Below are 15272 nucleotides of genomic sequence, written 5' to 3'. Positions count from 1 at the left end.
GCGTCATTTCCGGAGCACCTCCCTCCGCCGGAGCTCGCGTTAGGGGGCTTCGGTTAGCGTGGGCCGCCAAGGAGCGCTGCGTTTCGGCTGTGTAATCCTGCCCGCGTCCCGGCCCGACGCCATGGGAGTGACTTGGTAGGACTGCTGGGGATTGTGTGGGGCGGGGTTTGGGGTCGTGAAGGGCCCTCGGAGCCTAGAGTGTACCCCGGAGGAGGATCGAGACCTGGGTCCGCCGTCCCCCAGGAGCTGAGCAAGATGTCCTCGGATTTTGTGGGTGAGGGGCGCACCGTGAGGGCTACGGATTCTTGAGGCCTGTTTCCTCGGAGATGCGCCCCTTCCTCCTGGAAGGCGGCAGGTAAAAGGTTTTATCCCAGGAACCCGTCAATGGTTGTGTACCTCCTTCCCTTTTTCTTGCTCCATCTTCCTTCCCGTGAGGCCATAGTACTGCCCAGGGTGGAACTTTAGGGTCGGAAATAGGATGTCTGAATTCGGACCCATCTGCAGGCAGGGCTGGAGGAGTTGGGGGATAGGCAAGGAGGAGGCAGTATCTTTTTTAGATTTTCGCCTGCCCCTACCTAAAGCCACTAAATGCAGTTAGACCAGCCTGTGGCTAGTTCTGGATTGGCCATTTTAAGATCCTCGGCGTGGAGAAAAAAATAAACTATTGGGAATTAGGAGACTGAGGTTCCAGGCGCCTCATCTCTTCGGGACCGTTTCCTACTATGTTTAATTACATGGTTGGTCTAGTTTCTATGGACTTATCGCTGACATGTTTTAAGTCTGGGTGACAGGGGAGAGGTATGGGCCTGATGCTCTTGGAATCATTAGTTCCAAAATGCTAGATTTCAGGGCTTTTTTTTTTTTTTTTATCGTGAAGTGTGATTGTCTTTCCAGCCAGAGAGGGCTGGAGGCCAGGATATCTGAAGGCAGTGGCCATAGGCTTGTCTATAAGAACCTGTGGGCACTACTACTCCTGGTGGCCCAGGTTCATGAGGTTTGTCAGTGATTGCACCTTTGATTCCTACAGTTGACATAATGAGCCTCCTCTGAGTCCTCTTGTATAAGGGCATGTATGAGGGATGGGAATGCAAAGTTTGCAGCAAGAGTCATGGAACCCTGGAGGCCCCTGCTCTTGCAATAGAGAAGACAGACAGAGGGAAAGACTCTGTCTCTTGGGACCTTTATCAACTTTTTCAGACTCCTAGGATTTCTGACCCCAGTAGCATCAGTTTAGGGATTCTGATATTTCAAAATAAGGCACATCATCATCATTGCTTATCAGTGCTTTTCCTGATGGAGAGTAGTGACAATCATTAGCAACATCAGGACTCCACTTTTATAGCTTTGTTTAGTTGACTGATCCTAAAGTAATGAAGTGTCCCCCAACTTTGTCACATGTGACCGTCTTTATGATTTTTGCATAGCCAGGTACCACCTGTACTATTATTTGTTAATGTTTTCTTTTAAATCTATTTATTTTCCTTTAAAGTATTTAACAGGCAACTATATCCCTTGGGAGGCAGTCTTGTATAGTGGTTAAGAGCATAGACATGGAGCCAGCTTGCCTGGCTTTGAATCTTGGCTACACCACACCAAGCTGAGTGACCTTATGCAAGTTATTCAGTTTCCTCATTGGTAACAAGGAGATAAATAACAGCACATCTTATAGGGCTGTTGTGAGGATTTGAAGAGTTAATTCATCTGAAGGCCTTTGGACACTGCCTGGCGCGTAGTTGGCGCTTGGTGATTGTTACGTACCCCTCTAAAGGGGAAGCCAGTTTTAGTCACCATAGAAGGAAATCTTGGAAATAACATTTTTTGTTTCATTGTTTTCATTAAATTCTTGTACATACTATTGCCTCTCATCCCCAAAGATTATAAACTTGAGGCTTGCTTTCTCTTTGATCCTAGAGCTATGGAATAGAACTTTCTGCATTGATGGAAGTGTTCTATATTAGCAGTGTCCAGTACCCTAGCCCCCAGCCACTGTTGAGCTCTTGAGCCCTTGAAATGTGGGTGCACCTGAGGAGTTGAAATTTTAACTTAATTTGTTGTAGTAGTTTAAGTGTAAATAGCCACATGTGGCTTGTGGCTACTGTACTGGACAGCATACATTCAAAGTGTTAGAGAGTTGGTAAAAGTATACTAATCCCAAATTGAGGCTTTTTCCTTGATATAGTCAGAACTGAAAGAACCGCAAAGCTTATTATACAACGTGGTGTTATCAAATGCTTGGTCCGTGTGCCACCTAAAATCTTCTCACACTCAGGAAGTGCTGGTATGACAGATAGGAAGTTCACTGCACGGCTCTGAGAGTCGTGACACGTGTGCTCTAGTTCTTAATGGTGTTCTCAGGGATGGTGGTATTTCCTCCCCTTTAAAATGAAGGGGTCAGGGTCAGTGGTCTGGAAGGTAACTCCTGGCCCTGATGAGCTGTGATTCTGTGGGTGAGTGGCTCAGCAAGTGCACGTGTGTCTCTGCATACTGATATTTGGTCCTCTCCCTTCCAGTGTGTCCCAGATGCCTGTGGCTGAGGGCAAGAGTGTCCAGCAGACCGTGGAGCTCCTCACCCGGAAATTGGAGATGCTTGGGGCAGAGAAGCAAGGAACGTTTTGTGTAGACTGTGAGACCTACCACACAGCTTCCTCTACCCTTGGCAGTCAAGGTCAGTGTGCGGGATCTGCGGGATGGGTGGAACCTGGCTTGGAATTGATCGACGTTCATGTTCATTGAAATCTTTCTGTTCTTCTGCTAAGAGTGGTATTCTTGAACATGTGGCACATGTGTTTCTGAATTCATTAATTCTTGGTCCTTCATCTTTTAGACTGGGCCTAGGTTTTAGTCTTTTTACACTTTACATTCTTAGAGCAGTGTTTCTTGGAGGGTTGGTCACTGACTGACTAAATCATTTGCGTTACTTGTTAAAGGTGCAGATTCCTGGCTCTGCTTACCAACTGGTACTGCAGGCCTCATAATCTACATTTGAACAAGTTCCCCAGATGATCTTTATACACTCTAAAGTTTGAGAAAGACTCCTTTTAGTCTCAGAAGTCTCTGTATATGATTCTTTTAGAGCTTTAGAGTTTTTGGAACTTCCTGCAGAAAGCCTTCCTGTTGCCCACACCTAGCCAGTGCCCTTGGCCAGCTTATTACCATAACATTGACCACTGAATCCACGTTTGTTTTAAATGTATTGAGATGTGAGATGGGCTGTGGATGGTGGTGGTGGTAGGGAGGCAAAGAGGATCTTTGAATATGACTTAAGGAACCTGAGTTCTCTTAGTCTTGGCTCTGCAGTAACTTGACTTTAGATGGTTCTATACCACAGTGATTAAGAGCCTAGGTCACGGAACCAGGTAACTAAGTACTGGCTCTACCGCGTGCTAACTGCAACTTTAGGTAAGTCCCACAGCCTGTGACTGTTGCTGTGTCAGTCATTTGCCTATTTTCCCATAGATCTGTTCCCTGCACTTGGCCTGCACACTATATCTGCCAGGCCCCCTTTCAGTTACCTTTGGTCAGTGGGAGGCACTGGGGAAGATTAGAAGACGGGAGAAAGGGAGGCCACAGTATGTCTCTCCCTCTCCCTCTGCTTTGGGCAGTGGCTTGGCTCCTTGCCTCCAGCTCCTGCTAGGCAGCCTTTGTTCCTGGGTCTTGTAACATCACATCTTCTCCTTTTCCTTTCAGCCTTAGCGATGGTAGTGGCTCCCTGTGTTGCTAATCTTTGGGTGGCCTCACTATTCTGTTTGTTTTTCAGTTCTTCCAACCCCTGTGTTTTGCTCCCTGTATTAAATCCCCTCTAACGAAGCTATCTGGTGTGGACTCTGTTTTTGTACCCTTCCTTAATACAGTTCGCTCATCTGTAAAGTGAAGATAGTTATAGTACTTACTTCCTAGTGTTTTTGTGCTAATTAAGTAAGTTAATACATGCAGAGCACTTAGAGCTGAGATTGTCATGTAATAAGTATTTAATAAATGGTAGGTCGGAGCTGTACTGAGTTTCATCATTGATAAAATTGCAGTGTTACCATTTATTTTGCCTTCCATAAGAAGGAAGGAAGAAACACAAGAGGTAAGTTGTGAAAGCATTTGGAAAACAAGACGTTTGTATGTAGATATAAGATGGCATACTACTTCTGTGAAACTACCTGTGTGAGCTGTTTTCCTGATCAGACCTTTACTTTCAAGGAGCTATCGTTTAGCTGGGGAGACACCACATCAGTGGCAGCCAACGGAAAGAGTGATGAGCTTAAGGTCAGAGGCTTGGCTTGGAGTTCCAGTTCTGTGTGTTTACTGCCTCTGTGCCTTTAGATCAGAAGTTCTCACAGTTGACTAGCATGAGCATCACAGGAGGGCTTGTTAACACACAGGTTGCTGGGCCCCATGCTAGGAGTTTCTGATTCACAAGGTTGGGGCTGAGGCGGGGAATTTGCGTTTCTGACAAGTTTACAGGTGCTGCTGCTGCTGCTGCTGCTGGCCTGGACCCGCCAGCTTCATTTTCCTCATCTGTAAAAGGGGAACAGTAACACTAGTTCTGCTTCCTTCACAGATTGGGGCAGATGTGAAAGTACTTTGTTATGATTAAAAAAATAGTATTGTTTACAAACAACTGGAAGTGCCATCTTCATTAAAAACAAAAGCTTACGGAGCCGGGCCGATGGCACAGTGGTCAAGTTAGCATGTTCTGCTTCTGTGGCCCAGGGTTTGCTGGTTTGGATCCCGGGTGCGGACATGGCAACACTTGGCAAGCCAAGCATACATATAAAGTAGAGGAAGATGAGCACAGATGTTAGCTCACGGCCTGTCTTCCTCAGCAAAAAGAGGAAGATTGGCAGCAGATGTTAGCTCAGGGCTAATCTTCCTCAAAACATAAATAAAGAAATAAACAAACCCAAAACCTTAGGTGACTTTCAAAATATTTTCAAGATAATAACAACACCTGCAGACTCATAGTATGGATTAAATATGTAACTACAGCAAATTTGCACAGGAACAGAATGGCAGATCAGCTTTGATGTCCTTTTTCTTTTTGAGGGTTGAAATGTTTTGAACTAGATTTAGAAAGAGGTAAAAGTTGTGACTTGGCAGCAAGCAGTCGGGCAGGATGGGGGGAGGTTTGTGCGGAGCCTGTTGTGATCAGGAAGTGGTGCAGAGCAGAGGTATGTATAGAGGAGTCACAGTGCCCCCTGCCCAGCCCCACCTGTCTCCTCACTCTGCATTGCTACCTTCTTATTCCTGCCTAGACTGTCTTCTTTCCTTCTCTGTGTGGCTGAATCCTTCATTATCCTAGTTTAGGTCCTATTTTTTCCATGAAAGTGTTTTCTGCTGACTCTTGTCCACTTTGATCTCTTCCTAACATGAAGTCTTCCTTCCTTCCGAAAGACTTCTGGTCTATCCCACATAATCACTTTTGTTTTATTTTGTCTTTTATTTATTTCTTCCTTTTTCTTTTTTTGGTGAGGAAGATTGACCTTGAGCTAACATCTGTTGCCAGTCTTCCTCTTTTTTTTTTTTTTTTTTGACTTGAGGAAGATTATCCCTGAGCTAACATCTGTGCCAGTCTTCCTCCATTTTGTATGTGGGATGCCTCCACAGCATGGCTGATGAGTGGAGTAGGTCCGCGCGGGAATGTGAACCCACAAATCCACGCCACCAAAGCAAAAGATGCAGAACTTTAACCACTTGGCCATGGGACTGGCCCCAACCAATCCTCTCTTTTTGCTTGAGGAAGATTGTCCCTGAGCTAACATCTGTGCAGTCTTCCTATATTTTGTATGTGGGACACCACCATAACATGGCTTGATGAGCAGTGTGTAGGTTCACACCCGGGATCCAAACCCATGAACCCCGGGCTGCCAAAGTAGAGGGTGCTAACTTAACCACTGTGCCACCAGGCTGGCCCCTTATTTTGTCTTTTTAAAAGTTTTTTGCCTCTTTCTCTGTTGAGTGTCAGCTTTTTGAGGCCAGGGGCTAAATCCTCTACTTGTATGCCCCTTGAACCCTAGCACAGAGCTAGAAAGAGTTTAAGTAGTTAATAAATGTTTGCGATTATGGCAGTCTATCCATTAACTCTTGTAATGTTTGAGAGAAGAATCTTGCTTTCCATTTTTTGCCTTCTTCCATTTCCCACTTAACCAAATATATGTAGCTTTCCTTCCCTCTTACAGAAAACCTGTGGTAATTAATGAGAAAACTCATTTCTCAGAGAGTGGAAGGGGTGAGCTGGGGCTTCAGACTGGATCTTCTGATTCCAGATCCTGAGTTCTTTCTGCCAAAGTTGTGCTGCTTGCTTCCTAAGTTGGCTGGCATCTTAAAACTCTCCAAGGGCTCACTGTTGCCTTCAGGAAGAAGTCCAAACTTCTTGAGGCCTGGAAGGCAAGACTTCTCCCAGCCTGGTTCTGGCCTACCCTTCCAGCCTTATGCCAGATACTCCCCTTTGCTGCTTCTCTGGGGCCACTTCCTGTATCACAGAGTGGGGACGCCAGGGAAGGTAGGGATGGACAGAAGAACAGAGCATCTGCTTCATTTGTCATACTCAAATACTGGTACTTTTATTTTATTTTCCTTGTTATGTAATACATGATTATACAAAAGACTGTATATAAAGTCTCTGTGAGTTATTGATCATCATCATTAAGCATCCATCTGTGAGCCTGTCGCTCAACTTAAGAATTAAACCATTATTAGTCTCATCGAGGTTCCCTGTGGGCCTCTCACCCTTTTCTGTGGAGCGGGTGGGTTTTGCCATCTGCTGTCCTGCCTGCTGTTCCTCTCCCTTCATCTCTGGAAAAGGCTGTCAGTGAGGGGATTCCCCCTACCCCCCTCCAAGACTGCCCAGTTAATGCCAGATTGCCATCTGGCCTCGTGTGCATTTGACTCTATTCTGGGGTTTGCCGACGAAGGTCTTCATGCTGAGTAGGCTCTCCATCCCTGCAGGTCAGGCCGGGAAGCTGATGTATGTGATGCACAACTCAGAGTATCCTTTGAGCTGCTTCGCCCTCTTTGAGAATGGCCCATGCCTTATTGCCGACACCAACTTTGATGTGCTCATGGTGAAGCTCAAGGGCTTTTTCCAGAGTGCCAAGGCCAGCAAGATTGAGACCCGGGGCACCCGTTACCAGTACTGTGACTTCCTAGTGAAGGTGGGCACGGTCACAATGGGACCCAGTGCCCGAGGCATCTCTGTGGAGGTAAGACCTTGGTGACATTGGAGCGGGATGTGCTGAAGGGCATTCTCAGGCAAGGGCTCTGCCGATTTCCACATGCCTCTGAATGCAAGCTGATGTTCTTGCCTCCCCAATCCCTGTCTCCAGAGCATCTGTGTTCCCTCTCTGTGCATCTTTTACCCTTTCCATAGTCATCCAGGGACCCTGTAGCCTAGGATGGGAATGGGAAGCTGGGTTCACAGCAGAAAGCAGAAAGCAAGCTTAGGAAGGCTGGCTCGCTGGAGAAGGGAATGGATAGTCAAGGGAGGCAGGTGAATTATGATGTGGAGGGACCACTTGCCCATCACAAGAAGTCCTAGAGCAGAACAGGGCAACTTTCAGTGCAGTGAACATTGGGAGGTGGGCCCTAAATCACATGTCCACACACCTCTCCTTAGTACACTTCAAGATAGGTCTCAAAAGTTGTGTAGCAAAGATGTGCCTTTCCTTTTGATACGCTGTCTCCTTTCTTTCATGGTGGAAAGGGGTGTGTGATGGCTTCATCTTTGAGGCTAGATGTATATATTGAAAATGGCAAAGAAAGAATGTGGCAGTAGCTGGCTTTGGGTCCAGTCCGCAGTCTACCATGTGCCCAGCACTGTGAGATAAAAAACTAACTAAGCTACCTGTAGCTACCCGCCTTTTGAAAATTTATGATTTAGTAAGAGAGCAAGGCTGAAACACACAAACTGTTTTTGAAGTTAGTCTGTGAGAAATGCCATGAAAGAGGTAGAGATTGCTCTGGGAATTCAGGCCAGTGAAAGCCCTGCTGACTTTGGGGACTGTGAGGCTCCTGCATGAGTAGCATCTAAGGGGAGACTTAGCACAAGACCTGGAGATCGGTGAGTTGTAAGAAGCATCCCAGGCAGAGAAAAGGGCATTAGTGGTAGTTACTGCTCTGAAACTCCAGGGGCCCCTGGGGCCAAGGTGTCCTGACCCTTTCACATATCTAACTCTGCAGTACAGACACGCCCCGGCTGTTTCTTTACTTCTTTCTCCGTATGGTTACCAACAATTTCCCCCTGCCATCTCTCCAGTGAAAAATTAGGAGAGAGGAATGAAAAAACCTAAGATGTCTACCTTTTGGCCCATGCCGCATTGGTTGGGAAATTATTTCTTAGGGTCAGAGCTCAGGCTGGGTTTACCTTGGGAGTAATCTTTGATCTTGAAGAGATTTAGCAGCATGTGTGTCTAGACTGCCCTCTACTGATCCCCCAACACACACACACGCACCTAATTTCTTTTACTCTTCATTTTCTTTCTCAGAATTTTCCTGAGCTCTCCTTCAATCTTCACCCAGCATGGTAGAGACCATACAGTTCTGAGATAATCAGAAGGGGCCTGGATCTGCCTCTGGGTCTTGTGGGCAGGGCTGTGGGTTGAAACTCCAAGATGAGCACGTCAGAGATGCCGAAAGGGAATGATGCTGAATGTGTCTGATCCTTGGTGTTTGGTTGAGTATTTCCTGTGGAAATACTGTGCTAGAAGGTGTGTGTCTTTGGCTCAGGGTTGGGGAAGATGGGACCAGGGGGCAAGAGGCGCACTTGAAGCAGAAGACCTCATCCTTGCCCTCACTCACCCTCATTCTCTCTTCTTTTGGTCCCCAGGTGGAATATGGCCCCTGTGTGGTACCTAGCGACTGCTGGAGCCTGTTGCTTGAGTTCCTACAGAGTTTTCTAGGCAGCCACACACCAGGGGCTCCCGCAGTATTTGGGAACAGACACGATGCGGTCTACGGCCCAGCAGATACCGTGGTCCAGTACATGGAACTCTTCAACAAGATCCGCAAGCAGCAGCAGGTGCCGGTGGCTGGGATTCGTTAGTGACTGGCCTCTGTCTGGCTGTGTTCTGTCACCAGGGGGACTCCACAGGAGGAGCAGGTGCTGCACCCTCAGGCCCCTGGACCCCAGAAACCCAGGGCAGACAAGGAGGCTTCTCTCACTCTCCGGTTCCCGGCTGTGGCTTTTGCTCTGGGGCTCTGGACTCCCCTTCCCTGACCCTCACACAGTCCTCCAACAGCTGTTTTACCCCATGCCTTATTGAAGGTGGCCTGTCCTCAAGAATGGTAATTATGACGAGTGCGGAAGATTGGAGCTTTCCTGCTTTAGGGGAAAAGGTAGGACAGGGGTGTCTCTGCCTAGTGTCACTGGGGAAGGCAGTCTGTACTTCCAACTGTGGAGGATTGGCTAGGCCTACCACAGAAAGGCTGCGTTTTGTGTCTGCCTGTGCTGTAATATAGGCTGGCCTCTCCTAGGAAGGAGTAGGAGGCACAGCTTCTTTGATGGTTGCCATTTTTTTGACCTGTTTGCTGCAGTGGGTTGTGAATTGACTTTTCTAGGGTGTTGCCCGAGTCCTTTGAAGTCTCCCTTGACATCTTTCCATTTTGTTGTGAATTATATTAGACCATAGGCTAAGCTGCTATAACAAAGAGAATCTAAAGTACAGTGGCTCTTAGTAGAAGTTTATCCTTCTGTCTCCTAATAGTACAGAGGTAATCTGTATCGTTTGTAGTAAGTACAGATGGTCCAGGACAGCCTTCAGTCTACAAGGTCATCAGGAACTCGGGCTGTCTTGTTGTTCAGCCATCCCTAGGGTGTTGTCCTCGCCCGCAAGGTCAAAGCAGACTCATCAGTTCCATGTCCACATTCCACTGGGGCAAGAGAGAGAGAAAAAGCAGTTTCTTTTTTAAAGAATATGATGTGGAGTTGCTCAAATCGCTGTGGCCATGCTTTGCCGAAAGGGACGCTGGGACATAGAGCCTTTTATTTGGGTGGTCATGTTCCAAGTTAAAACTCGGGGTTCTGTGACTAAAAGATGAAGGAGAAAATGGATATGGGGGCCAAGTTAGTGGCCGCTCCTACGTGGAGGTCAGTGGACATGCCCAGAAATGCCCTTGGCTGTGGTTTTGCCCAGAGTACCCCCTCTACCTAAGCCATTTGTTTATGAATTGGATTGAGATGGGGCTGATGCCAGAGCCACTTTCAGTTTCGTTGGATTAGTCACACTAGGAAGTCAGCTCTGCACCCCTTGCCTGAGTCACAGCATCAAGGCCCCTCCAGTTCTCATGCACCCAGAGCTTAGGGTTAGAGCAGTTGACCTGATACTTATACTGTGCTTCATGGTTTCCTGAGCTCTTGCTCCTCGTCTCATTTGAGCCTCCAAGTGCTCATTTGACCTGCATTGCCTGCCTACCCCACTCCTGCTGTGGAAATGTCCAGTCAGGCTAACATTGAGATATTCAGGCAGAGATGGTCTTAGGAAACGTGTTAATGTACGTATTACATTACGTACATTAGGATAATGTCACTCATCGAAGCCATCTAGAGAGAAATTGTTTTCAGATCTAAAGCCTCTGCAAGAATCAGGTAGTGGTCTTGTTTCCATTCTATCTTTGGCTGGCAGGAAACTCAGTTCAGCTTTATAACTGCAGGACCTGTCCTCTGCATTGGTTTTTTTGTTTGTTTCTTTGTTTTGTTTTTGCTTTTTTTAAATTGAGGTCTGTTTTAGATTTCATTTACATACAATAAAATGCACAGGTTTTATGTTGTTGGCCGTCTGATTTATATTTGCTCTTGTCCAGGTTTATCTGTGTATTTTTCTGTAGGCTCCCTCAAATCTTTTATGAAATAGGACAGCATATAGGCAGGATTTTGAACATAATATGTTCCTGAAAATATAGAAATTGAGTGTGGTAAATATGACTCTAGACCTAGACATGGTAAGGAGAGATTTTGTTCCCTAAAAACTAAAAAAATAGTATAAACAGGATCCCTAACTCTACTTTGCCTTTTAGACACAGGCTTGGCTCACACATTTCCAATGTTCTTCACTTTTGTTCTTTTCTCGTATTTTGAGCACATAGTTGGCCAGCATTCAGTCCAGTGAACATCAGATCAAACTTTTAAGTACCCACTTTGGGTACCTTTGTCCATCTTTGTCCTTTTTGTCAATTAAAGGAAGTTTGTCACTAAAAAAGGTGGGTAGCAATGTTGCCAAAACTGAACTGCTCACTAGCAGGAAGGACTCAGATGTCATGTAGCTTGTGTGTGCAGGTCTGAATGGGGCTTTCACAAATAGTTTAGGATTGTCAGTGTATAATTTTTGAAAGTTGGGGTTGAATGAAAGTTGAGGAGCATTTGTATAAATTTAAGGAAAAAGGCATAGCTATGCTTATAAATGAAAAAAACTTAAACTCAGCAACTAAATGGAAATGGTATGTTTTTGGTTCAAATCTGACATTCTTCCTTCTGCACTAGACTGTCTTCCTGCCCCTCCTTCTTCTGCTTCCAGGTGCTTTACCCTCCTCCCCATCTGTGGCTACCCATAAAAGAAGAGAGACTAGGAAACCAGTATTTCAGTGGGTACCTTTCCCAGAACCACATAGAAATCGGCCAGCCTTGACTGTCAGAGCTCTGCGGGGCAGCTCTAGGGCTCATCTTGTTCTCCTTCACTACAAGGTGGGGAGACTGTGGCTCCCAGAGAGATCATGCGGGGAGCTGAGGCTGGGGTCAGGACCGAACTCAAGGTGCAGGCCTCCTAGCTACCAGCGTGTCAGAGCGTGACACCTGGACCTCTGTGTGGTGCCAGGTGATTTTAGGTGGAATGCAGAAGACAATTTTATGTCAGTACTTATACTTGATTCCACTGTGTGTTAGAAGTATAGCTAGCACTTTATTCCTTAGGATGAAGGTAAGTTTTTTTAAAAAGAGTCCATTTAAAGGTAACTGTTAAGTTATAGCACAGGTGATACGTGCACATGGCAAAATTTTTGGAGGCAGGACGGATGCTGGGATTTGGGGATATGTTTCTAGTCCATTTCCTGTGTCCATTGATGGTTCCTGCTCTGACTGTGCTTTCCCCTTGTCTCTCCAGTGCTGTTCTGATTCTCCGTACCCCGGTTCTCAGGCTGCCTCCTGCTTGCTTGCTTCAGGTCTTGAGTACCAAGTAGTCACATTTCCCCCGCCATGTATTGGTGTGACTGCTTCACTGAAGGAATTGCCTAGAGACTGACCACTGCTCCCTACCACTAGGTCTACCCCAACCCAGTGTGTCTAGTATTCATTCCTGAGGCTTCATGATGAGGTAGTTAGTGAAATTTTTCTCTCCACATCCTGGAGGGTTACGGGAGGGGTTAGAAATTCCCACCTAAGCATGTCCTCCAGGTGTCAACAGTTGAAGCTCTCAAAATACAAGATAGGAAGGTCTACAATAGACTGAACGTTTTGAGGACATTTACAGTAGATCCAGTGCCAGGTGGGACTGATATGTGGCCTTGCTGTCTCAAGTCCATACCTCTAGCTCCCGATATTGCCTTTCCCTCACCGCAGCCTCTCTCTCTGCTACTGCTGTCTGGGAGCCTTGGGCAGCAGGCCCCAAACACAATTGCATGTGGAATGGCTGAAACCAATTATATTGCAAGTGTGGTCCTCTCTTGGGAGTTGGTTCTTTGGCCTTTGTGCAGTCACTTCTTGGGGGTGGCTCTCCCCCAAGGTGAGTTTCTGCCATTGTGTAGAGCATTCCAAAACAAGTCTCTTGGGTTAGAAGGGACTCTTTAGGTCACGTAGTTTGACCATCACTCAGTCCTCAAGTCTTGACACCATCCCACCCAGAGGCTGTGCAGCCTTGACTTGGCCTTATCTAGGAAAATCTCTTCCTTGTGTATTTCATCTCTTTTTCTCATTAACTTTGAGATAAAAATCAATACAAAACAAAACATACTTGTCCTTTCCCTCCCAGGTCATGGAGACTGTATTGTGCTTAGAGAATTTATCATTAGTTGGTGCTGGAGTAAGAGCGGACTATGACTCTGAAGTAAGGGTTCCAATGTTACTGCAGGTTATCCACTCCTGAGGGGAGCCTCAAGAGGCCTAAGACGCTTTGAAACCAGACACACTTTTGTGTATATGTGAAGTTTTTTGGGAATAGGATTTACAGAGGTCGTAAGAATGTCTCAAAAATCCACGATCCAAAAAAGAATCTCTAAAGGGAGAACAGATCCTGAAGGGAAACAGCAGGAAGATAAAGAGAAAGCAGGTGTGAGATATGTCCAGCTGGCTTATTGTGAGCAAGACTGTCCCAGGCCTTTTGGACCCCTCATCTGAGGTCCTCTCCGGGGATTCTCCTTCATTTTAGTGTCCTTTAGGGCTTTCAATTTCTGGAAGCTGGACTGTTTTCCTACAGGTTCCCCCTTCTCGTGTCTACATACACATACACACAACCTATTAGAAACAAGGAGGAGTAAATATGTATGAAGCAATCTTTATGGCTTCCTTTGTGGCCCCAGGAGTTACTCTTCCATTGTGACATACTCCATGGAATCTGAAAAGTTTTCCGTTGTTATGGAATTTGGCATAATGAGTATATTTTCATTTTTCAGAATGATGTGATTGATGAGGCAGAGAAATAGTTCCTCACCTCTGTGATGAAATTAGCAAATTAAAAAAAATTCTTGGAAGTATTAGGGCAAAGATTCCTAATTCTCTTGCATTCTGTTTTATTTCCCAAGACATTTTTGTCTCATCAGATGGCATTGACCTGTTTTTAAGGTTGATATGAATTCTACTGAATTTTCTTTGGAGGCTTTGAAAAAGAGAATTTAGGGACCACATAATTCAATATTGGGACTCTTTTGTCATGTAGGAAAGGCAGGGTTTGAAATGTGGAGGTGACAGGTGTTCCGAGGCGGCCTACTAAAGGGAAGAGAGCACTGCTTTAGCAGACAAGATGGCTAGGTGCTAGCCACAATACTGTCCCTAATTTGCCAGGTAACTTCAATCAAGTTGGCCTTTCTGAGTCTCATCTGTAAAGTGGGCATAGTGATCCCTACTTTCCCTATTTCATAGCCTTATAGCCTTGTTGAGAGGCTCAGGGGAGAATAGATGTGAGGAGTGCTTTGTCGGCAAGCAGATGCCGTCTCTGCTCTTGTGTCTTTTTTAATGATGCTGAAGGTATTGGTGTTTGGTTAAGATGTTTAAGCTGGGAAGTTATGGGGTCATTACTGCTTGGTGGCAGGTTAAAATTTTTCCCCAATGCAAGGAATGTAGTTGTGCTAGAGAATGAGCAGTGTGGAAAGAAGATTCAGAGAAAGTATTCATCATACTCGTGTATTTTTTTAATCAGATCAGTAAGCCTAGTTGTATGGACCATCTCTGGAACATGGAAATATGTTTTTAACGTGTACTTACAGCGATGAGATTTTACTTGTTTTCCTGCAACCTAAAGGAAGAAAGGCTGGGCTTTAAAAAAAAAAATAAGTAGGGTAGAAATGACTTTAACTTTTTTGTAGAACACATCCATCTCTGTTTCTCCTTAGCTCCCAAGCCTTAATTGTAGCTGTCTCTGAACCGTGTTTTTTTATGCCATGTATATTGTGATTGCACTCCATACCAGTTGTGTCCTTAAAGAAAGTTCAGTGTCCCTGATTGTATTTGCCATTCCTCACTGATGAACCACTGAAGCCCTTAACTCTGAGGCTACAATAAAACCTTATATGTTAGCTATTCTGCAGAGTCTTTTAATATCTGAATTACCTAAAATAGCCTTCTTCTTATTCTTTCTGCTTCCATCTAATACACAATTCTCAAACTTTTCAGTCTCAGGACTCCTTGATGCTCTGAAAAATTATTGAGTACTGCAAAGAAATTTTGAGTAAGAGCTTCTGTTTATGTAGGTTATATCTATTGATATTTATCTTATTAAAATTTATAATGGAAAAAATGAAAGTATTAACTCATTTAAAAGTAACAAACTCATCACATATAAATAAAATATTTTAATGAAAAAACTTATTTTCAAACAAAAATATAGCAAGAGGAGTGGTATTGTTTTATATTTTTGCAAAGCTCTTAAATGTCTGGTGTAATAGAAGACAGTGGATTCTCATATCTACTTCTGTGTTAAATCTGTTGCAGTTTGTTTTGGTTGAAGAATATGAAGAAAATCCAACCTCTCACAGATGTGTAGTTGGGAAAGAGGAGGAGTATATTAATAATCTTTTCAGATAATTGTGGATATTCTTTGATACTATGTCACAACTCCGCTAAAGGTTAGTTGCAATGTGGAATCTTA

The 15272-nt window shown here is 45.1% G+C and overlaps 1 protein-coding gene across 4 annotated transcripts in view; it reads left to right on the top strand.

Annotated features, from left to right (window-relative positions):
- Nucleotides 1–15272, top strand: part of MED20 (mediator complex subunit 20) — an 85521-nt gene continuing 70249 nt past the window's right edge. For 2 of the 4 annotated variants that reach the window (XR_001379215.3, XR_001379216.3), the window contains exons 1-4: nucleotides 23–355; nucleotides 2511–2665; nucleotides 6937–7190; nucleotides 8813–9085. Coding sequence is in view for 2 of the 4 variants with exons in the window: in XM_014734411.3 (XP_014589897.1) it covers nucleotides 327–355; nucleotides 2511–2665; nucleotides 6937–7190; nucleotides 8813–9028 (654 nt within the window). In the remaining 2 variants the exon portion in view is untranslated. Of the gene's footprint in view, nucleotides 356–2510; nucleotides 2666–6936; nucleotides 7191–8812; nucleotides 14705–15272 lie in introns of those variants that run through there. The other 2 variants (XM_014734412.3, XM_014734411.3) reach the window with 2 other exon arrangements.

The sequence above is a fragment of the Equus caballus genome, chromosome 20 (genome assembly GCF_041296265.1).
Source record: "Equus caballus isolate H_3958 breed thoroughbred chromosome 20, TB-T2T, whole genome shotgun sequence".
NCBI classification, from domain to species: Eukaryota; Metazoa; Chordata; class Mammalia; order Perissodactyla; family Equidae; genus Equus; species Equus caballus.
The sequence above is the reverse complement of the archived record's forward strand: the minus strand, read 5'-3'. Positions and strand labels throughout refer to the sequence as shown.